This window comes from Lissotriton helveticus, chromosome 7 (assembly GCF_964261635.1).
Source record: "Lissotriton helveticus chromosome 7, aLisHel1.1, whole genome shotgun sequence".
Classification (NCBI taxonomy): Eukaryota; Metazoa; Chordata; class Amphibia; order Caudata; family Salamandridae; genus Lissotriton; species Lissotriton helveticus.
This window is the reverse complement of record NC_136068.1, coordinates 1687835642-1687860404: the sequence shown is the minus strand read 5'-3', so window position 1 is coordinate 1687860404 and position 24763 is coordinate 1687835642. Positions and strand designations below refer to the sequence as shown.

At 48.4% G+C, this 24763-nt stretch overlaps 1 protein-coding gene across 1 annotated transcript in view; it reads right to left on the bottom strand.

Annotated features, from left to right (window-relative positions):
* LOC144769635 (uncharacterized) overlaps positions 1–24763 on the bottom strand; it is an 846940-nt gene that overhangs the window by 666502 nt on the left and 155675 nt on the right. The window contains exon 4 of the mRNA XM_078653809.1: positions 1965–2249. Within this exon, the coding sequence (XP_078509935.1) occupies positions 1965–2249 (285 nt within the window). The remainder of the gene's footprint in view (positions 1–1964; positions 2250–24763) is intronic.

Below are 24763 nucleotides of genomic sequence, written 5' to 3'. Positions count from 1 at the left end.
GACTGTCTGATTTTGGAGTGAAAGGGGCTGGGGATGTACATTTACTGTAGACAGCCACTGGGGGGGTTGAGGCATGCCTCGTCCTTCCTGGATGACTCTGCTGAGCTGAATTAACCTTACCTGCATTTAGAGTGGTAAGAAGGAGTTTTCCTTGCACCTGAATAGGGCCTGTCTCCCTTGCACAATGCTGTTTCCACCTCCTGTGGTCAAACTGCACCAGTGAGAATGGAAGTGGTCTGGACTGTGCTCAGAGACCCTTGCACAAAGAAGAACAACAACAAAATGGGTATAAGTAGAGGACCCTATACCCCCAAAATTAAGATCATTTCTGAACTCAAGAGGAACCTTTGCCAAGGAGAAGACCTGGAGAGCTGTGAGGAGGAATAAGGCTCCTTTTGCTGTGTGCTGTGTGGGGTGGACCTGCAGCTGCTGCGTCTGCCATGGAAAAGACAAAGACTGGGAACTTTGCTTGGAATCTGCTTGAAGAAGAATCTCCAATGGCTTGTGTGTGCTCGCCTTCTGTTCTGAAGTCTCATGGACAGATAGACTTCACCACCGCCCCCCAAACGCTAGTGCTGAGGGTTCTGCCCTGCCAGGAGGTACCTATTTTGTTTTTGAGGCTCTGGAGGTTGTTCCTGCTGTTGGGAGCAACTTGAATAGAAGCAAGAAAAGTAATCTCCATTGCCATCAGCGATGCCACCATGATACGATGACCTGCACTGAGGCCAGGGACACTGCCCGTGAAGTGTACAATGTACCACCCAGCCCGCACCGCAGTTCCGATGGTCTTCGACTCCTGCAGTCATCGGCATTTTCCGACACCAGTGATTGCATCAACTCTGTCATCTCCCGTGCCAGAATTCTATTATAATGGCACTGAAAACCACCAAGGGTGCCTCCACTTACTCGTCAACTTCGCATCGTCAGTAGAACCAACACCTTGCATTCCCTGTGGCAGCAAGGGAGCCAGCGTCAACCCCTGTACAGACACCTCACCTCCACGACGACATGCAAGGCCATAGACTTTGTTATCCAAAGGTAATGTTTGTTTGGGGGTCCTCGTGCCTCCTTGCCCAACACTGCGCATCTGACGATCGTCGTTGTACTTTGGATTTATATTGCTGTCACAACGCTGCAATAGCCCTAGGTGGAGCTATTTGTTTTCTACAAGTTTTACTCTGAAAATAACTATTTTGAATTGAAATTTTGCTAGATTTCTCAAATAACAGTTATTGGATTTTTGTCTCTTTTGGTCTTTTTGAGTTTAGATAAAGATATTTTTTTTTTCTAAACTGGTGTGGTGTCAATTTGTGGTGTTAGCACTGCATTACTGTGTGTTTTGAGTATAAATACTTTACACATTGCCTTTGGGATAAGGCTGTCTGCTCATGCCAAGCTACCAAGGGAGTGCCCAGGGGTTATCTAAAGTGTGTACCCCCTTATCCTGAGTAGAAGCAAGGGTCCCTACTTGGACAAAGGTACCTACCTCTGCCAACTAGAGACCCCCATTTCTAACAGTATGCATCTTAACTATAACTGTATTAAAAAACAACTGTAGTTTAAAAGACAAACATCTGATGGTTGATGATGAAGATTTTGCAAAAGCCTCTAATACTAACTTTGTTTTAGACTTTGTTACTACCTTCTCCTGGTTGAGGGATTATTTTTCTTCCAAAAAATGGTCTAACAAACTTGCTAATGGAACATCAACAAATTAATGTTATAATGCCTTGCAAATCCCAATTTAAGATCCTACATTTCAAGCTTGATTGACAAAAAAAGTCACTGGTGCATTGATTACCTGGGTCTTTAAAGCCTTTGTGGCCGGAGCTTTAAAAAAACTACAGGCTTCATCAGTGGATAAGTATGGATGCAGCATCTAAAATTGGTTGAGGATTGTATTTCCTATCTAAAACACTGTGAAGTTACGATGACTGTTGATCTATCCAGGAATATTCACTTACCTGTGGCATGGAGAGTGATGGTGCGCTCCTGAAGGACATCATCCTGGAGCCAAAGCTGACAGCTGTATGCAGTGTTTCTAGTCCTTAGTCCACCAACCTTCAATATGCTCTCAACATGATGTGTTTTATTCCCTATGCTTCTGAAAGTAATATTGTATAGTATCCAGTGCAGTACGTCTTCATCTCTCTTCCACTTAATAGTGAAATTTCCCTTCAAGGGGATGACGGTCGAACACGATAGTGTGATGGTGTTGTTGTTTGTCGTATTCATCAAATGCAGATATCCTGTAACAAGAATGAACCCTTAGATGAGTAGATACCTTAGCATGCGTCCTTGTCCACTTGTAATAGGCTTGAGAACACAACAAGGAAATGCTGTTTCAGAACACTTTCCGCCCATTGGAAAGCTCAGGGCTGAATCACTCACTGTGTTAAGGGATTTAGGGCCCGATGTAGGTGGCAAATACCGGTCGGAAACGGCCGAATTCGGCCGTTTCCAACCGGTATTTGGCATCTTGAGATGTAGGGGGCCAGATTTGACAGATTCTGTAAATTTACCGAATCTGTAAATTTACAGAATCTGTAAAATACCGAATCGGTATTTCTACCGATTCGTTACCTTCCAGATGTAGGTGGGACTCTTCTGAGTCCCACAGGCCTTTAGGAGTCGGTATTTTACCACCCAATCCAATTGGGTGGTGAAATACCAAATCCAGGTGTGCATGCACATCTGTGCATGCACACCTGTGCCATGTGGCAAACAGACATGCCCTTAGGGCATGTCTGTGTGCCACATGGCACACATGCCTGCAATTGGGGTGCCAGAGGGTGTCAAAGGGACACCCCCTGCACCCTTGCAAGAATAGGTAATTACCAAATCGGTAAATACCGATTTGGTATTCCACATTGATTCCTATGGGCTTCAAGGCCCATAGGAATCAATGGGGGATACCGATTCGGTATTTACAGAATCGATAAATACAGAATCTTACAGATTCGGTATTTACCGAATCAGAATTACCTACATTTCCCCCCTCTAATTTACCACTTCTTAAATACTGAATCGGTATGATTCGGTATTTTAGAAATGGTAAATTAGATTTACCTACATCGGGCCCTTACAGTTATTCAAAGAGCCTCACTAGGCGTAGACTTCATCCGTATTTTCCTCTCACTTTTTTAACTTTTCTATCATTACATTTTCCCCTCATGAACCATGCAGACACATATCTTTCCTTGACTTCAGAATGTTACACTAATTCTCATAGGAGCATGCAAAGTTTTGTCAAAGTTTAGATATTCTTTGTGACTGATGTGCATAGCGTGTACTATGAGTTCTTTGGTTGCCTTAGTGCGATACAACGTTTTAAGAGCTAGCAGTATTTGCACATCATAACTGTATGCCTTGGGTATAGCTGGCACAAGGTAAGCATCTCCGCATAGCACACACCTCTGTGTGCAGGTGCATCACTGCATCGGCAGAATTACGACTCACTGTTGATTATGTGTTTAGTGCAGTGTTCAGTGCACTTACCTTGTTCACGAAACAAGTGTTGTTTTAATGGATTGTTTCAGTGTAAGAGTTCTCACTGGTTCCATAAGGTATTTCCCAACAAGCTCTTTGTTGACTATATTGATTACAATTAAGATTGTAATTGAAAGTTGTTTCGAAGGTGAGTTAGATGTTTTAATTCCTTAATAATTGTTCCACGTGGAAGTGTTTGTTACAGCTGTCTTTGGTCATGTGGCTGTAGATTTTTGATTTGAATTAACAAACTGAATACGCTGTAACATGGTTAATCGACAGTTGAAGAATGAATGATGTGATATTACTCGGATACTTTGTGATTTAGGCTTACTCTCGCCGTGATTCCTCAAATAATAGTTGTAGTTAAGTTATAATGTTAGGGACATATTTATGAGCGGGGTTGCATACTGCTTGTACCATGTGTGGTGGGCGAGGTCAGGGCCTCGCACGCAGCGCTGATCAAATAATAAGACACACACACAGGGATAGTAGGGTATGCCGGAAAGACCCCGAGCGGTCTTCCGCGCTTTTTATATATACCTCGGGGCGTGCCCGTCCCGAGGGTGAAGGCGTGCGTGTGTGTGTGTGGTAACAATGTATGTGAGAGGCCGGGTGGCTCTCTACATCCCTCCTTCAATTTAGTTCACATATACCTATCCCCACGTAATGGCTAAGGGGAAGTGCATATAAATTCTTGAAGTCTTTGGCTTGGCCCAGGATTGGGCTGCAGATGATATCTGTGGTTGGTCCGGGCAGGAGACTCAGCAGCCCCGGCCGGGGCTGTTGTTTCATCTCGGGAAGAAGAAGTGCCCCCAGTTGTTTCACTTCGGGGTACACCAAGGTGACGTCTGTCTTCTCCTGGCTGGTCGCAGCTCGAGAGGGGCACGGAGTTTTGGGCCCCTGGTCTTCCATCATCCGGACCATCTGCGCCGACATCGATGGTTTCATCGGCTTCCTGGGGAGTGCCATCCGGCACTCCTATTCGTTTGAAACAAGATACATTCCGTGTGACAGTCTGGTGGCCGAGGCGGGCCGTCACCATTGTTCCGTGAATCCTCTTCACGACCCATCTCTCTGGTTCGAACGGGGTCCTGAATTTCCACCCAGGGTGCCGATCTTGTACTACAACAACGTCTCCTTCTTGCAACCCTGGGTTTCTGGCATGTCTTTTTTCGCTTGCTTTCTGGTTCGTGACTGTTCTCCTTGCCTGGATGGCATCACCATCCCTCTCTTCCGGGGTCCATGTAGAGGACGCAGGGATGTTGCCTCTTGGTGCTCTTTTGAACAGGACATGCGCCGGTGCGCAGTGAGTGGTGCTATGCGGGGTCTGTCGGTATGCACTCAGGAATTGATCTAACGCGGCTTCCGGATCTCTGCCATCGTTGACGGCGATTCGGAGCACCCTGTTGAGAGTCCGCATGAGCCTCTCCACTTCGCCGTTTGCTTGCGGCCACAACGGAGTGATCTTGCGGTGTTTTATCCCTAGGCTCTCCAGGTATGTTTGGAACTCTCGCCCTTGAAAGGGTGGTCCGTTGTCCGACTTCACCTCCTCCGGAAGTCCCATAGTGGCAAAGACGTGGTCCAACGCTTTCTTGACCGGTCCAAATGCTGTGGAGGAGAGCAGCTCCACGACGGGGAATTTTGAAAAGGAATCCACGACGACCAGCGTGTGTCGGCCATCCGGGAAACTCCCAAAGTCTATGCTCAGTTGGGTCCAGGGCGCTGTCGCCGCTTCTTCTGTGATGACTGGGGCTGGGGCCGGATCTGACCCCGTGATGGTGCAGGCGTGGCACGAGCGCACCATCTCATCCACCATGCGGTCCATGGCCGGGAACCATACTTTGCTGCGTAGTCTGGCTTTTGTTTTGGCGGTTCCTTGGTGGCCCGTGTGAGCAATCACGAGGGTCTGTTGTTGGAGGCTCGCCGGTACCACAATTAGGTGCCCTCTCAGTATAACGCCTTCGTCACCGACGCTTAATTCATGGCGGATCTGCCACAGCTGTTGTCGGGCATGACTAATCTCCGGACGAAGTCCTTGAGCTCCTTCCAGAAACCTCGTCCAGCTTCCAGTGTCCAGGGCAGTCTTGACGCGGGTCAGCGTCTCATCTTCAGCGGTGGCTCTTCCCATCTCCTGCAGGGTGAGGGTCTCCGGGCAGGCAGCTACGGACACCATGTGGACGAATTCTTCCACCAACGGGCTATCCGCCAGTGGGATTGCTTTTCTGGTGACATCCGGATGCCTGGACAGATAGTCCGCTGGATTGTGGGCGCCGGGCCGGAAGACCAGAGTGAAATTATAGCCTTGTAGCTGTACAGCCCATCGTTCAATCCGCGGTGGGGCAAGCCTGGAGGACCCGGCGAACAGGGGCAGGAGTGGCTTGTGGTCGGTCACGATGGTGAAGGGTTGGCCACAGAGATACAAGTGGAAATGTTGGCAGGCCCACTTGATGGCTAGCGCCTCTCGCTCGATTTGAGCATATCGCGTTTCAGTGTCCGTGAGAGCCTTGCTCGCATAGGCGACAGGTTTCCAGTCGTTCTGGCCATATTCCTGCAGTAGAACGGCGCCGAGGCCCACGGGGCTGGCGTCCACAACCAATTCGGTCTTCCTGCGCGGCTGGAAGTAAGCCATCGTGGCCTTGTCCAGAAGGCTCGCCTTGATTTCCTGGAAAGCTTGGTTTGCCGCGCCAGTCCATTCCCATTCATGGTCCTGTCTAGTGAGTGCGCGGAGGGGCTCGGCCAAGTCGGCCAAGTTAGGTATAAATCGGCCACAGTACGTCGCCATCCCGAGGAAGCTTCTCACCTCAGTGGGGTTTCTGGGCGTGCTGGCATTCTGGATGGCTTCCGCCTTCTTCGGGTCAACTCGAAGTCCTTCGCGTGTGAATCGGTAACCAAAGAAGTCCACTGCTTCTTGGTAGAACGAACACTTTTCCCTGTGGAGGGTTAGTCCATGTTCCTGCAACCTCTGTAAGGTGGCCCTCAGATGCGCATGGTGTTCCTCCAGCGTGTTCGAGTAGATCAGAATGTCGTCGCTCAGGTTGATGACCCCACTCAGCCCGGACAGAACTTCCTTTATTGCATTCTGAAACACTTCAGCCGCCGATGACACTCCAAAACTTAACCTCTTGTATCTCCGGAGCCCGACATGTGTGGAAAAAGTCGTGATGTATCGGCTGTTCTGGTCAAGTTCCAACTGGTGGTAACCCGCGTTGAGATCAAGTTTAGAGAACCACTTCGCCCCGTTGAGGTCGGCGACGATGTCGTCCATGGTGGGCGTGATGTGGCGCTCCCTTTTCACGGCAGTGTTCGGCAGCCTCATGTCGACGCACAGCCTGATGGCACCCGGCTGCTTGGGCTTCGGGGCAACCACCAGGGGAGACACCCACGGAGTCGGTCCCGACACCTTCTCGATGACATCAAGGTCTTCGAGCTTCTTCAGCTCCTCTTCGACCTGAGCGCGGAGGTTAAACGGCACTCTTCGGTGACGCAAAGCGACGGGACGGATGGTGGTGTCTATGTGTAATTTGATTTTCTTATCTTTGAGCTTTCCGAGGCCGCTGAATAGCGCAGGGAAGTCTCCTAGTATGGAGTCAGCGTGTGATTGGTGTACTTGGTTGGCGAAAAAGACCAGCCCGAGGTCCTCCGCTGTGTTGCAGCTGAGTAGTGTCCCTTTCTTCCCTTCAGTTACATGGAACCGGGCCTCGGTTGTGTATTCCCCATTACGAATGGTGGTGCTGATGACGCCGCGTAGCGGCATGGGTTCGGTGCCTCCATATGTGTAGATCCGAGCGTTCGTCGGGGCTAGTGTTGGTTTTGGCGACATCTGTTCATACTGGTCAGAGTCCATGACATTCACGGAGGCTCCGGTGTCGATCAGCGCCCTGATCTCCGAGCCTTCCACAGAGATCGTGCACATGGGTGGTGGCCTCTTCCGGGTGGATATCCTGCTGACATAGGATACCACATATACCTCATCGTCTTCCTCGTCCTCATAGTACGGTTTCCATTCTTGGGCCTTCGTGTCGGGCGGTGGGTGTTCTTGTTCCAGCGACAGCTGTCTCACCCTGGATGTCATCGACCGAGATCCATATCTGCCTCGCGCCCTTTGGGCGCTGGGCCTGTATCGTCCTCCTTGGCATACCGCAGCAAAATGGTTGAGTCTGCCGCACTTCGAGCACGTCTTTCCTTTCGCGTTGCACACGGCGGTCGCCGCATGGTCTCCCCCACAGTAGGCGCACCGAGCGTCCCGGGCCTGCCACTGTCGAGCTTTGCCGCCCGCTGGTCTCCTCTGTATCGCGTCGACGGTTTCCTCCTTGATGGGCGCCATTTTGGGCGCGGTTTGCGGGGCTATGGGGGACCGAAGTGCCAGCTCCATTTCGTCCGCTCTGGAGTCCGACAGTTCATGGGAGCGGGCGAGGACGAGAATGGCATCCAACGTGATGCCCGGTTTTCTGAGGATGAGCTTCCGTAGAAGTTTTGATTTGCACCCTACGATGATCTGGTCCCTGATTTCCTCACGTGGTTCCGTGAACGGGCAGCTGCTGGCCAGCCGGCGCAGCCTCGCGTAATACATGTCCACGGATTCGGCCTCAGTCTGCCACGCCCGCTTAAACTTGAACTTCTCATAGTCTGTGTTGACCTGGGGGTGAAAGTGGGCATTCAGCGCGGCCACCGCCGCGTCATAGTCGTCGTCTTCGCCGGTGTTCGGGAGAGACTCGAAGAGGTCATAGATTTCTGGGCCTCCGTACAGGATCAGGAGTGATCTTTTCACTGTGCTGTCTGTCTCTCTGGTGCCTCGAAAGTAGAGGTTCAAACGCCCCAGCCACGCCTTCCATCTCGGCGCCGCAGTTGCTGGGTCCGCAGTCTCGCTAAATGGCGGAAGCGGGGCCACTCCAGTGTGGGCATGGCTGACTATGTGCGTGTTAGCTCCGCGCCGTGGAGGTGGGCGTGGCGTAGCGGTATGTGCGGCCGTCCACGTGGGCGCACCCCCTGTGGCGGCATCGTTCATGATGGCGACCCTTCCCTTGGATCACACCCCACTTGCGCGGGCCGCGTGGCGTGGACTGGAGATAGAAAAGGTGAGTAAATGATCGAACAGTTGCACTCGCCAATGCTTGATGGCACTGTTGATCCCTGTCAGTTGCACTCGCCAATGCTTGATGGCACTGTTGATTCCTGTCAGTTGCACTCGCCAATGCTTGATGGCAATGTTGACTCCAGTGAACTGAGTGCAAGGGCCCACCGTGAAGTTATTGTAGGTGCCCTTCGCCTTTTATTGTTATTTTCCTTCCCTCGCGCTGCAGCAGATGATCACATCCCCCACCTGCTCCCAGTGAGAACCCAGGCGCGCAGGACACGGCGGGATGCAGCTGGGCCAGACACGCGTTGGAGGCACCACGTGTTCCTGCCTCGGGGCTGACGTGCAGCGTCTCCCCTGTTCACCCCTCCCCCTCCGGGGCAGCACGCAATGGAAGCGCACTCGCGCTGGATGCAGAGCGGGACAGGCCCGCAGATGGCAGCAGGAGCAGCGCGGGGGCCGGGCAAAGGCCGCGGGGCGAGGCACTCACCAGGCGGCTCCCGCCAGCTGAACGCGATCCCACCAGGGAGGCGCGTGGGCAGGGAGCCGACTTCGAGCAGGCACAGCAGGCCGGCGGACGAGCTCCGCGGCCCGGGAAAACAGCCGAGCAGGGGCGGCCGGCAGCAGAGAAAAGGTGAGGAGCGGACAGCTCCAGCGGGGCGGCCAGGCACACGTGGGAGTAGAACCGGCCTCGTCGCCAGTGTGGTGGGCGAGGTCAGGGCCTCGCACGCAGCGCTGATCAAATAATAAGACACACACACAGGGATAGTAGGGTATGCCGGAAAGACCCCGAGCGGTCTTCTGCGCTTTTTATATATACCTCGGGGCGTGCCCGTCCCGAGGGTGAAGGCGTGCGTGTGTGTGTGTGGTAACAATGTATGTGAGAGGCCGGGTGGCTCTCTACACCATGCACCATCGCCCATGGACGGCATAAGCACAAAACGCATTTATAAAGCCATGCAAGACCATCTTGCGTGGCCCTTAGTGGCTTCATATATCCGGAGTAAGACAATGCACGTAGCCAAGGGACTGACTGGCGCTGCGTAACATTGCCATAAATATGGCCCTAAATATCTAAAACTTTCCTCAGTAAATATGTTGAATTTTCTTTTCAGCTGTTTGTGCACTGAAAGCAATCAGTTCGTGAGGAAATGCACAACTGCAAAAAATGTGTATGGCCAAAAAGACAACTGTGTGCAGTAAAGACCCACATGGGAACTTCGAGGATGGATTTAGTTTACAATTATCTATTCCGTTTTTCATGCTAGTTCAAATAAGCCAAACAAGCTATGTTAAAAATGAAACAAAATAGCGTTTTAACTACTCTAGTTGGATGATTAATAATAAGTTAAAATTAAACGCTGAGAAAACCGAGGTCTTGTTTTTTGGCAAGAATTCCCCACTGTCACATGGTCTGTGGTGGCCCGAGGAAATGGGCTCCTCACCTTGTCCGACTTCTACAGCAAAAAATCTGGGCGTAAAATGGGATTCTGATATGACCTTTGTACCCTAAATACAGTCCATTACATCCACCTGCTTCGGATTTCTGAAGGGTCTGAGGAAATTTCTATATCTACGCTCTGAGAGTTGTAGAAAATTAGTTGTTCATGCCACGGTGGGCATTTCTGATAAAGAGACTGCAGATGGTTCAGGATGTGGCTGCGAGATTGATTAGAAGAGTGCCATTTAGACAACATTTCTCTCTGCGTGTCAAATAGCTCTTTTGGCTGCCGGTTGTGAATCGGATAGAATTCAAAGCCTTGACAATTGCGTTCAAGGCCCAGAGAGGTAGCTACCCCAACTACATCCAAAAACGCATCCGCACCTATTAGCAAATGCGTTCTCTACGTTCTAGCACACAGAATTTGTTGAGCGTTTCATAATTTGCAATATCGCGCATTGGAGGCAGGGCCTTCTCAGTAGTATCTACTAGATTATGGAACTCCCTTTCTGACAGACTTTGGCTTATATCGTATGAAGGGGAGTTCAGGAAAGCTTTAAAGACATGGCTCTTTAGCCGTGGCTAGTTTGAGCCAATTTCTGCTTTGTCTACACCCCACCTCCCATGTCTTGCTGGACTACGCTAGAGCCGGGACACCTCTGCTTGAGGTAGCTGATGCACTTTACAAATTTTGTTGTATTGTATTTACTTGTCAACATACATTATGCATTTATTGTTAAACAAAATGGTGTAAATGTATAATTCTGATTTTAAAACAACATATACATTTGTGAACAAAATTAGAGGGTAGAAATTATTATTTCTGTTGTGCATAAAAGTAGGTTAACTCATGTTAGTGGAAGTAATTTGTTTTCTGATGAACTGAAAGTTACATGTTAAAGCTTCAAAATAATTCCACTTGTAGCACTTGTATGCAAACCCAATGGAAAGGAAAGAGTTTGATTAACCTTCAGGAATTTCAACTAGAATATGTAACTGATTGATATTTCAGATACCCTGGGGCAGATTTACAACCCCCTTGTGCTGCAGATACGTCACATTTTGTGACACACTGGCGGCGCATTATACTGTGTGGCTTTTCCTGTCCTTATAAATACAGCCTCTTCGCACCCAGCACTTTGTGTAAAAGGGACGTTCCATTGGTATTGCTGTGGGTGTTCCCACGCAACACCCACGGAACCTGACATATTTCCATATATTAACGAGAATTAGTAAATCTGGAATTGCGTCAGTATGCTATGTTATGCCACCCCTTAGGGCGCAACGAAGAGAAATGTTTTCATGTCTCCTCTTTTTTTTTCTCTGTCAATGCGTGCTGCATTCTACAGCATGCATTGAAAGAAGAAAATGCCTGTAGTGATTGTTTTTGAGCAGGAAGGTGCCCCTTCCTGCACAAAACCAATCTCCCCATGACGCAGGCATCCTTGCACTGTGGTGCATGGGTGCCTGCGCCGGCACATAGCAGCTGTTTGTGCATCAGCGCGGGGAAGAGCAAAGGAATGTGACATATCATTGTAAATATGCTGCATTACTGTGCTCAGAAAGTGCTGCAGCATGGCACAGCCAAAGGGCTTGCGGTACCATGCTGCAGCACCTTCTTGTAAATCATTCCCCCAGTTTTTTATTTTTAATCCTGTATTTATTCATGTAATTGGACTGATTATTTGACTATCCACTGGTCAGGCAAAACCCTAAATGTTATCAGATTTACTATGTTTAATTCTCCTAATTGAATTTGTCCATGTTGTTTAATGCTTTGTATTTTCGTACCAAATACTGCAGCCTTCTGAGGATAAATTTTTAGTCTGTTAATGAACATTGCTGGTGAGGGTTGATATAGCAATTTATCATAAATGGGAAATACTTGAATAGAGTTTATATAGGTAGGGTATTCTATTTTGCTATCATGGAATTGCCATTAATGTTTGAGTGTATAAGTTTAGAGGGTGAAGCTTCATACCCCAGTCAAGGGACTAAGTGCAAAACATGGTCTAGGGGCCCTCAGCCGTAGGGGTTGGGGTCCTTTCCCTCTGATGTCCCACCGCCCATCCACCGATTTCTCAGCAAACTGTGCCAAGTACAGCCACTTCAGCATCCGTGCAATGCTCTACTGCCTTTACGCTAGGCCTGCGCTATGGAAATACCACATGCATAACCCAGAACCTGGAGTATCCCCATATCCATCAAGACTATCTTAATACTGCCCGAATTTGGGGAAAAGTTGAAGACTCACCTCTTTAAAGAATATTACATCACAATGCATTAACATTTCACAAACTAGCTATCTCTCCTATCCTTCACTGGCTTTATGCTGGCATTAACCCTGTACAGAGTTATGATCACTTTTCGTTGTTTCCTCTGTAGGAATGCCACAGATGTATACATTTTGACTCTCAGTGCTGGCAACGGCAAGCAGTCACAGGCTCCTAAGGGAAGTTAGTGTGGGGTTCCAACAGGCTCAGCACTCATTAAACACCCAACAGTATTTTGATTTGATTGTCCAGTCCAGTGTTTGTCTTTATAAAAGTGAATGATTGAATGAGGATTATTTATATAGTGCACAGCTACTCCTGTGTAGTGAGTGACCGTCCTGATTACCTCGGAGGCGGTCGCTCCTCACGCTGCTCCCTGCCCTGCGAGACTAAGTGGTATCGTAGCGCCCACAGCCAGACTACAGCCTGCATTGTTTAGTTATTGAATACCCTCGTTGTGCTAGATCGCCACATTACGCTATGATTACCGGATCAATTGTGCTGCGCTGCCTTGCCTATTTCGCAAGCACTAATTTGCATATTATCATGGCGCTAGTCTGCCAAAGCGCGCTGCAACGCTCTGCTGAATTGTGCTGCCTGTATTTTGGTTTCTGTGCCTGATTGTGCCTTGTGCCGGTTCCACTGCCATTCACATCGTGTTTTTATCCTCATAGTGTGCCCCAACCCGGTTTCGCTTTTGGGCTGACTGCCATTTTGTGTTTTGTTGTTGTTTGTGCCTCCCTGCCCGGCTCTCCGCCCCGCTCCCGCCTCCCAGCTGCTCCTCCCTCGCCCCTCCCCCTCCACTATCCACTTATGACCATGCCTTTGCGCGCAGCGGACGCGTCCCATGCGCGCCGAAGGTGCGCCAAAGGTAAGCCCGTCTACGCCCGTCCGCGCCTGGACCGCGCCTAGCGCCAGACCCCCTGGCCCCCGCAAATCCCACTCCAACCGCATAACGTATGACGCCGCTACCCTCTTTGCCCTTAACCCCGAACGCACACCACAATGCTGCGAAGCTGCCCCAGGACACACCCATGGACCATTCGCCTGCCACTCCTGCAAGTTCGCCTGCATCACGGCCCACACCAAATCCACTTCCTCCAAACAAAGCTCCGATTCTAACCACTTGAAGGGCATCCTGCTGAACACCCGCTCGGTCCACAGACACGCCACAGAACTCTGGGACCTACTAGACACTGCATCGCCAGACGTCGCCTTCCTCACAGAAACCTGGATGAACGCCTCATCAGCGCCCGACATCGCCATAGCCATCCCGGACGCTTATAAGATCATCCGAAATGACCACACCAACCAAACAGGAGGAGGCATCGCCATCATCCATAAGAACACCATCCGAATAACGACCAGCTCCGACGATAACCTCGCGACCGCCGAACACCTTCACTTCCAGATCCACACCGACCCCAGGACCACACTTAGAGGCACCCTCATCTACAGACCACCAGGAACCCGCACACAATTCAACAAAGACATCCCTGACTTCATCAGCCCACATGCCCTCACCTCTGAGAACTACGTTCTACTGGGAGACCTCAACTTCCACCTGGAAAAGAAAAACGACAGCAACACCACCACCCTTCTGGACAACCTGGCCAATCTCGGACTCAAACAACTTGTTGACACGCCCACCCACTTAGCAGGACACACGCTCGACCCTATCTTCAACTCCAGCAAACACATCTCCTTCGATCACACCACAGCTCTCCATTGGACTGACCACAGCTGCGTTCATTTCAGCTACAAAAAGACCACGACCCACAACCCCCCACAACCTATTCCTCGAAGAAACTGGAACAAAATCACCACCGACCATCTCTTCACATCGCTTAACCAAAACCCTCCCGCCTTATCATCGGACCCAAACCAAGCTGCCACCAAACTCAAACAATGGATCACCCACAGCGCTGACGAATTAGCACCCTTGAAAAACCACCAGATCAAACAAGGTAGCAAAAAGGCCCCCTGGTTCAACGATGACCTTAAGAAATCCAAGAAGTTATGTCGTACCCTCGAAAAAACCTGGAGAAAAAACCCAACCACTGACAACCTGACCACCTTCAAGGACGCCACCCGCAAACACCACCAATTGATCCGATCCACCAAGAAATCAGCATTCAAGAACCGACTTGACAACAACGCCCACAACAGCAATGAACTATTCAACATCGTCAAAGAATTTACCAACCCCACCGCCGGCACCAACGAAATCACCCCCTCCCAAGACCTCTGCGACTCCTTATCCTCTTTCTTCCACAACAAAATCGCCGACATACATAACAGCTTTGAAAACCAGTCCGAAGAACAGTCCACTCCACCCACCTCCGAACCAAAACAGTACTCTCACAACCTTGGCGCCTGGAACCCAATCACTACTGAAGACACCATCCGCCTGATGAACTCCATCCACTCAGGTTCACCAACCGGCCCTTGTCCCCACCACATCTTCAACAAAGCAGACTCCATCATCGCACCCCATCTCCGCGATGTCATTAACTGTTCCTTCAACTCCGCTACCTTCCCGGAAAGCTGGAAACATGCCGAACTCAGCGCCCTTCTAAAGAAACCCACAGCAGACCCCTCTGAACTTAAGAACTACCGCCCGTTCTCACTCCTCCCATTCCCTGCCAAAGTCATTGAGAAAGCCGTCAATAGTCAACTCGCCGCCTTCCTCGAATCCAACAATTCCCTCGACCCCACACAGTCCGGCTTCCGAGCCAAACACAGCACCGAAACCGCCCTCATCGCTGCTACAGACGACATCCGAACACTACTGGACAACGGAGAAACAGTTGCCCTCATCCTACTTGACCTCTCCGCCGCCTTCGACACAGTCAGTCATAGCACCCTTCATACAACGCCTCAGCAACGTCGGAATACAAGGAAAAGCTTTGGACTGGATCATCTCGTTCCTCGCAGGTAGAACCCAGAGAGTCCGCCTCCCCCCATTCAATTCAGAGCCCACCGAAGTCATCTGCGGCGTACCACAAGGATCATCACTCTTCAACGTTTACATGAGTCCCCTCGCATCCATCGCGCGACAACATAACCTCAACATCATCTCCTACGCAGACGACACCCAACTGATCCTCTCCCTCACCAAAGACCCAAACACAGCTAAAACCAATCTACACGAAGGAATGAGAGAAGTTGCCGAATGGATGAAGAACAGCCGCTTAAAACTAAACTCGGACAAAACGGAAGTCCTCATCTTAGGATCATCCCCCTCTGCCTGGGACGACTCTTGGTGGCCACCGGCCCTGGGTACAGCACCCATACCTACAGATCACGCACGTAACCTGGGCTTCATCCTAGACTCCTCCCTCTCGATGACCAGACAAGTCAACGCCGTCTCATCTTCATGCTTCAACATCCTACGCATGCTCAAAAAAATCTTCCGTTGGATACCCACCAAAACAAGAAAGACAGTCACCCACGCACTGGTCACTAGCCGACTGGATTATGGAAACACCCTCTACGCCGGAACCACAGCCAAACTACAGAAAAAACTCCAACGCATCCAAAACGCCTCAGCCAGACTCATACTGGACATCCCCCGTCAAGCTCACATTTCCGGTCACCTGAAAGACCTCCACTGGCTCCCCGTCAACAAGAGAATAACGTTCAGTCTCCTCACCCACGCACACAAGGCCCTCTACGACCTAGGACCCGAATGCCTCAACACACGACTGTCCTTTTACACACCCACCCGCCAACTACGATCATCCATCAAGCCCTCGCCGCAATCGCGCGCATTCATAGATCCACCATGGGAGGAAGATCCTTCTCCTACTTAGCGGCCAAAACCTGGAATTCTCTCCCCACTCACCTCCGCCTTACACAGAACCACCTCTCCTTCAGAAAGCAGCTAAAAACCTGGCTATTCGATAAGTAATGCACCCACCCTCCCTCAAGCGCCTTGAGACCCTCTGGGTGAGTAGTGCGCTATACAAATACCTGAACTTGAACTTGAACTTGAACTTGAACTAGTGTCCCGGTAGTCCCGGTAGTGAATGTACCAGTGCCTTAACATCATCATCAGAGGCCTACCAGAGAACACTGTCCAGCAAGATTTCCCCCACTTCCCTGACTGCTAAAAAGTGAAGTTTTCAGAACTCTCTTAAAACTGCCTTTCTCAGTCATGAAGGAGTCACTCAACGTTCTCGGCAGCTGGTTCCACAGGCCCGTAGCCAGCACCGTAAAAGAAGTGCCTCCTTTGGGCTGCTTTTTAAAGTGGTGGATTGTTAGCAGCCCTAACTGGAGCATAATCATCATACAGTCTGTAAGCCTTAATCCTTTAATTCAAGTACACTCGGCCCCTATCATAGAAGACTGGATTTGTTAAATTCAGTGCTATGAACATCACTCACAAACAGGAAGACAATGGAGCTTCCCAGGAAAAAACAAAACCGTTGAGTGCTTTGGTAGTTTATACAATAAGCTAACGGATGGATGCACGCTAACATAGATGAGGTGATTGTCAGGTCTCTGCCTCTGCATAGAACATTACTTTTAAAATTGCTTATTTTAACTGAACTAAATCGGAATATTGTTGCTTTGCTTTGTTCACCTGTTCTGATCTGCACTGCATACTCCCCGGTCCAGCACGAGCGCTGCTCGTTTGTTGTGGAGGGAGGCTTTGAACTTTGTTAAACTTTTTACTCACTTCCGGTTGCAAGGGAGGTTGGCATTAGTGCCCAAACCCCCTCTAATTAACAGGATGCCCCAGATGATGCACACCGGATGCGCGAGGCGGGCACACCGGCGGAGTGCCAAAGGCGCGCCTAAGGCAAGTCAGTCTGCGCCAGGACGTCGACCCACCTCATATATGGGCATAGCCCCACCTAGGCTCTACACTAGACGGGAGTTGCTTGACTTAAGAGTCAATTGTATACCCCCGTGCCGACCCAAATTCCTGCCATTCATCGAAGGTCCCTTCGCCTGCAGAGCTTGTCAGTACCAGAGTAGCTTTGGCGAAACTGTGCCAACTTTTGTAACACAATATCATTGCTTACCCAGTATTGGCCCCTTTAGCACAGAACCCATCACTTTCCAGGACCAACTCACTAAGAATCCTATCAATAAATCACAGATGGGATAGAAAAATATGCTGTGTAACGTCCGTTCGCTGCCCAGACAATCTACTGAGATTTGGGATTTATTATCTTCTGTACAGCCTGAGCTTGGGCTTCTAACTGAAACCTGGCTTAAGCCCCACTCTACTCCCTCTATTGCTCGTGCCATTCCTAAAGGTTACAAGCTCCTCAGGATGGACAGATCACTCAAGATGGGGGAGGAATTGCTATTGTTCATAAAGACAGCATTAATGTTTTCCTACTTGATGAGTGCTGCAACGCGAAGATGGAAGTCCTTATCTTTTGAATTTACTTCTCATCCCAAGTCAGCTGGAAGGGGGCCTTAGTCTATCGCCCTCCAAGACCTTTAGCATAATTTTCACTATTACTTACCCAACTAATAGCCTCCCAATGTGCTCGCAAGTAATTATTTTTTACTGCTAGACGATTTCAATATTCACAGCGAATGCACCACTAACGCTGACTCACAAACTCTCTTGGATGATTTAGCACTCCTAGGTCTAAATAAGCTGATTGAAGCCCCCACCCATACTGCTGGCCATATGCTGGACATCATCTTTTCTAATTGTCCCAATGTTCAGTGTGAGCTCCCACTACAACTAACCTGGTCCGACCATGCACTATTTGAATTTTCTATCCAGGGCATCAAGGAACACAAGGGACAGAACCTAGCCACCCATTTGACTCATAAACACTGGCAGAAGGTCTCCTGAGAGAATTTCCAAGCCTCCTTTGAAATGCCACGGAATAATCCATTGCATAACCTAGCAGAATCTCTAACTAAATACAACCTGGCATTATCTTGGACTATTGACCATCTTGCACCTCTGAAATGACCCCCTAATCACTCCAAATGCCCTCACCAGTTCTCTCACCAGTTGCGTGCACAAAAACAACTTTGCAGGAAACATGAGAGAAGGTGGTGCACCACTCATGATGAAAGCCATAAAACTCAGTTTACAGCCACCTTGTCCAGCTACCATAGTAACAACAAAACTGCACGTAAAAAACACATTGCCACCAACTTGTATTGGCTGGCAATGCTCCGGAGGTTTTATATTGCATTCTTCAGTCATTCACGAAACTCAAGGCCTGTGAGCACCCCGAGGCACCTACACAAACATTGTGTAACAACATTGCGCACTATTTTTCACAAAGAATAGAGCGACTCTATGAAAAAATCATTTTGTCCAGAAGCTAGTATCTGGCTCCTTTGACTATGGATATCCCAGAATCAGCACCCCCTCTGTTGCATGAAAGCTTCCTACAGCAGATGTAGTAACTTTAATCCATAAAGTAAAATCTGGTTCGCACTGTGATCTGATTCCAGCTAGAGTTGCCACCATCTTGGCTCTTCACCTATCCCCGCAGATTGAATATCTTCTCAATCTATCATTAAAAGAGGGTCACATCCCATCGGAATGAAAAGCTGCGCAGGTTATGCCGATCTGTAAGAACGCCAAGGCCCATTTAAATGATCTGACTAACCTCTGCCCCATCTCACTCCTTCCTTTCCTGAGCAAATTACTCAAGTGATATGTCAGCAAACATCTCTCAAACCATGTCGAACTCTGGTTGTCTAGATCCCTCCTAGTCAGCTTTTAGGCCCAAACGCAGCACCAAATCAGCTCTGCTAGCGGTCACCAATAACTTCAGAATGACTCTAGACAAGGCCACTCTACGGTTCTGGTGCTGTTGACCTATCTGCCACGTTCGACCCAGTTTCTCATCAAATACTGCCCAGGAGACTGAAGGAGATTGGACTCAGAGACTCTGCTTTTCAGTGGATGTCGAGTTTTCTATCTGGCTGATCTCAGACTGTCAACTTGGGCCCATATCGTTTGGCACCCATGGAATTGTCCAAGGGAGTACCTCAGGGCTCATGCTTGAGTCCCACTCTGTTTAATATCTATGTTGCTCCCTTGGCCAATGTCCTAAGGACACATGGGTTTATTCCAATTTCATATTCCGATAATACACAGCTGCTCTTCCCTTTCAACAAATGTACTCCTTCCGTACAGATGACCTTCTCTTCAGAAATGAGAGCCATCTCATACTGGATGAAGAGTAATCTCCTCCAATGTAATGTCGGGAAAACAGAGATTTTACTCTTCGGAGAGGCCCCCTTACTTTGGTCGCCCAAGTGGTGGCCAACTGACATGGTAACCATTCTGCTCCTAAAGTCCCAGTTAAGAACTTCGGCGTCCTTCTGGACCAAACCCTTACTTTTCAGTAGCACATTGCTCAGACAGTGGGCACCTGTTTTCATACTTTGGGCCTACTTTTCGAGTCTTTCCTCTCCTCCTGGATTCTATTCGGAAGACCCTGACTCAGGCACTTATATTAAGTCGCCTGGACTACTGTAACAGTCTACTGATCTCTGCTAATGAGACCTCCATCAGTAGACTTGAGGTGGTCCAGAACACAATGGCATAACTAGACACAACTAGTTCTTTTTTTTTTTTTTTGTGTCCTCATTAGCCATATAGTTGATCCAAATGTGCTCCTAGCCACAAGACACAAGACTCGACCACCCCTGTAGCACCGAGGGGCCTATTAATAAGCTCCCAGTACCCAGAGAGTCAGACTAGATGTCTCCGGCAAAAAACCTGGACAGACAGTCTCCCTTCGGGCCAATTCGGTGTGTGGTCCAATAGCTGTATGGCTTGGGGTGCCTCCCTTTGGACAAGGAGATTTTTAGGCCTAATCATCGGACCCGGGGAAAAAAAAAAAAACCCGGGTTGACTAACTGTTCCTTCTCCATTTAATCAAAAGGTCCCAGAATCTCAATGATCGGGGGCTGCATGTTCTAGTTAGATCGACCTTCGATGTTACATATAGTGAAGACAGCCACTCTGCATGTGTCGGGGGGTTTATATTGACCCAGTTTTTACAGATTTCTCTTCTTGCTAATAGGATAGCATAGACTAAGAACTCTCTTTCTAAACCCTTGATGTTATTGTTTAGGCCGAAGATGATTAAAGACCTAGACCACGAGATAGGTGTTCTGAGGATTGATTCAAGTGTTTTCCTGATTTCTTGCCAAAAGGTGGCAATATTCGGGCACTCCCAAAACATATGAAGATCTGAGGCTGTTGGATAGGAGCATTTGCTACAGCATTTCCCGGGTTGGAATTTCGAGAGCCGTTTAGGGGAGTAATATGCCCGATGAAGAGTGAAGAAGTGATTACGCCTCAGCCATGCTGGCTTGATGATTTTGTAGAGGAGGGTAAAAGATTCCTCCCATATGTCCTCCATATGTGGTTCTCCCTCTGCACCCCAAAGTTTTGCCGGGAGATTGGGGTCGCTCTCTCCATCCTCTATGATGTGCCAATAGAAGAGTGTGACTTCCTTTCTTCCCGCGGGTCTCTCCACTAGGGTGTTTTCTAAGGGGCTATAGTCACCCATCATTGCTTTTTTCTTTGTTTGAGTTCGAAGCCAGCTGGCCAGTTGTAAATATACTATCCAGGAGAGTGATGATGTTACCCTGAGTTTGAAAGGAGCCCATTCCATAAAGGATCCTTCTACCAGCAGTTCCCCCCACTGTGTTATACCTGCGTCCAAAAGGACCCTTTTAACTGTATTGGAGTCTTGTGGTGATAGCCTGGGTAAATCCCAAATCGGTGCGTGTTTGGATAGATATCCTATCCCGGCCTTGGAATTAATTTGGGACCATTCTTTTATAGTGCCCAATAATGTCTTTAGTCTGACTTTTTTGAAAAACATCTGGTGGCCGAACTTAAACAAGAAGCCGTTCAATGGAAGGTCCGATCCCAGTAGCATTGCCTTATACATAAGACCATTTGCATTTTCCCAGGGGATCTTAAGTAGCATCCTGGAATGAGTCAAGTGGAATGCCCAAGCGTAGCATTCCAGGTCTGGCAATGCAAGCCCCCCTTTTTCTCTTCTCCTTCTCAGTTTCTTCCAAGCCAATCTGCTGGATTTATATCCCCAAATAAATGAGTTGATATTTTGTTGGCATTTTGCAAGTTGTTTGGGGTCAAAAGTTAACGGAATGGTATTAAACATAAATGTATATTTCGGGAGAATGCACATTTTCAGGCTGGTTCTCCCGTAGATGGTAAGCGGGAGAAAGGACCAAGCTTTCATCAAGGAATGGGATTCGCGGGAGATCTGAGCTAAGTTGTTTTGGGCCAGATGATCCAAGTCTTTAGTTATTGTAACTCCCAGATACCTCATTGAGGATTTTACCGGGAGTTGGAGATTAGAAATATTCCAAACCATAATTTCCGTTTTCCCGGCATTTATTTCATATCCCGAGAATCTTCCAAATTCCTCCGCCTTCTTTATAACTGTAGGAAATGCCAAAGCAGGATCAGTTGTATAGATGAGTATATCATCGGCATATAGGCCGACCTTCTTATCCCAGCCAGAAAAAGTGAAATGTGGAATATTAATGTCCTCCCTGATGGACTGTGCAAACGGTTCTACGTATAAATTAAAAAGGAGGGGGGATAGGGGACAGCCCTGCCTTGTTCCTCGGCAAATTTTAAAAGGAGTTGTTTGCGTGCCGTTTATTAGTAGGGATGCTCTAGGGTTGTTGTATAATAGGCCGATAGCTCTGCAAAATTTGGGACCAAGATGGAATTTGTCCATTATTATGTTTAAATATGCCCAATTTACCCTATCGAACGCTTTTGTGGCGTCGAGTGTCATGATTGCCAGGGGTAAGCCAAAAGTTGAGGCAATATCCGCGTCTCCCACCAAGTCATAAGTTAAGTCGGCTAGTTGCCGGCCTCTAATGAACCCCTTTTGGTCAGGGTGGATAATTGATCCAATCTCGCTTCCCAATCGCGCTGCCAGAATTGACGCAAAGATTTTATAGTCATTGTTGAGAAGCGAGATTGGGCGATATGATCCACACTCAGCTGGATCTTTACCTGTTTTTAGTATTAGAGCTATGTTTGCTTCCCCCCAGGAACTTGGTGGTGTCTCCCCTCTAATTAGTATATTATTAAAGACGCTCGTAAGGACTGGAGTAAGAGTAGAATTAAGGGCCCTATATAATTCTCCTGGGAGACCATCCGGTCCCGCGGCCTTGCCCTGTGTAAGTTGTTTGATAGTATTACCAACTTCTATTTCCGTTATTTCTTTATCTAAGTTTTCACTTTGGGAGCTGTTCAATTCTGGGAGAGTTATACTATCCAGCCATTCATCCCTTTTGTCTAAATTGGCATTGAGTTCTTCTGTATAGATATTCCGGAAGAACTCACTAAAGGCTTCCCCAATTTCTGTGTCTGTTGTCCTGCTGGTGGTTCCCCCAGCCACCCTCACTTCTTTTATGAAATTTCTTGTCTGGTCAGCTTTTATTTTCCAGGCCAGCAATTTTCCAGCAGATTCGCCATATTCAAAATGCGCGAGTTTGCTGGCCTGCCATCTTTTATTTAGCCTTTCTTGCAATAGTGTATCTAACTTGGCTTTTAGTTCTGTTTTCTCTTCTTGGTAATCCAGGGGTGTTTGGTCTGATGACTCCAAACGAGTCAGTTCTTGCTCTATATGTAGGATCGCCTCCCCGTATTTCATTTTCCTGTAAGAGGCCCTACTGGTAATGCAGCCCCTTATAAAAGCTTTCCAGGCCTCCCATACCATAACCAATGAGGCAGAGCCTATGTTCCGCTCTAAGAAGGAGACAGTTTCATGTATCAAGTGATCTTTCTCCTCTTCCTCCAATAGTATTGTTCGGTCGAAGGACCAAGATAGATGAGTGGATTTCTGCTCTAGTTTTAACGAGAAAAGGATAGCAGAGTGGTCTGAAAGATGCAGAGGCAAGTATGTTATATTTTTAATCTGATCTTTGAGGGAAAGGCTGAATAGGACATAGTCAATTCGAGATTTGTGTCTGTATTTGTAATTATGAAAAGAGACTCCCATGGCTTTACCAGCTCTTTGTCTCCAAAGGACACAACTAGTTCTTAATGTGCCTCCCAGAACGGCCTCCCGCCCTCTTCTTCTGCAACTTCATAGGCTCCCCACACGCCAACGGATAAAATTCAAAATCTGCTGTCCCTTCCATAAGGCACTCTTTAATCTTGGTCCCAGTTAACTTTCAGAAACATGAATTCCCTATGGACCCTCAGGGTCTCTCCGTTCTAGCTCCAAACATCTGTTGGAGGTCCCCTGAGTTAGGAGAGCAAGATTGGGGGGAAAAACCCTATCCTGCCTTGGCCCACGGGATTGGAATGACATTTCTTTACATCTGAGACAATGTTCTAATCATCTCCACTTTAATAATCTGCTTAATACCACCCTCTTTCGTTTCTGATTCCTGCTGCACTCACATATATTTATGATGCCCGTCCGTAGCGCAGAGATACTCCTTCGGCAGTCGATTCTGGTGCTATCTAAATAAATAAATAAAGCTGACTGCCATATTTTGAATGACCTATACGCGCTACATTAAATATTCTGGTATATGCAGGTACAAAATATGACATAGTTCAACCGTGCCAATATCAGTGTCCTAACCACTGTGACCTGTGCTGCCTGAGGGATCAGGTGCAAAAACTTCCTGAGGAGGCGGGGAATCCAGAGACAGGATTTCACCACCGATGAGACCTCTGTTTTAAATGATAGGTTCAAGTCTCTGGCTTCCTCCATTGGAGGAGTAGGTGGTGGGACATTGCTTGACCAAGTGCCTCTTGAACCTGTTAGTGGGTCAGGCCCAAACAGAAGGACTTCGGTCTTATCCGGTTGCACTGATGTTTGTTCTGTCTAAGCTACTCAAGTAATGCTTGTAGGCAGCCAACAAAGGTTTCTTAACCCTGAAAGAATCTCCATCATATGTTGAAAGGAGATGTGTATCATCTGCATAAGAAATAAAGTGACATACTTTAACTCAATTTAAAACATAATACTACAGGCTACAAAAACTCAGGTTCTCAGAGTACTCATAGACCATGGAGTAGGGCCAATTTCGTACAGCTAAGGACACCCTATATCCTTCCACTCCCCTCTCTCTTTTTCAGTGTTAGGGTGACTTTGGTGTGGGTCTCCGGCACATGTGCAGTGATTCCCTCAATCCACTCAGAGTTCTGAGCTCAGTCTTTCAGTCTTATGTTTCTCATCAGATTCTCTGTGGTTGTCCACGGTCAGGAGCACATGCTTCAGTCTGTGCTCTCCTCTCTGTGTGGTAAAGATGCACTAGCCAAAGGTGCAATGGCCCACTGCACCTATCCCTGGAGCAGATGGTGGATTTTGAAGTAAGTCTAGACGTGCCAGGAGGTATGAATACCACTGTCTTCAGAATCAAAGTGAAAGAGGCTTGGTAACAGTCAATTCTTCAATGGCACAGACTGCTCACGCACACTGGAGCAAGTGCCACGGGCTGGAAGACAACACTTTGGTAAAA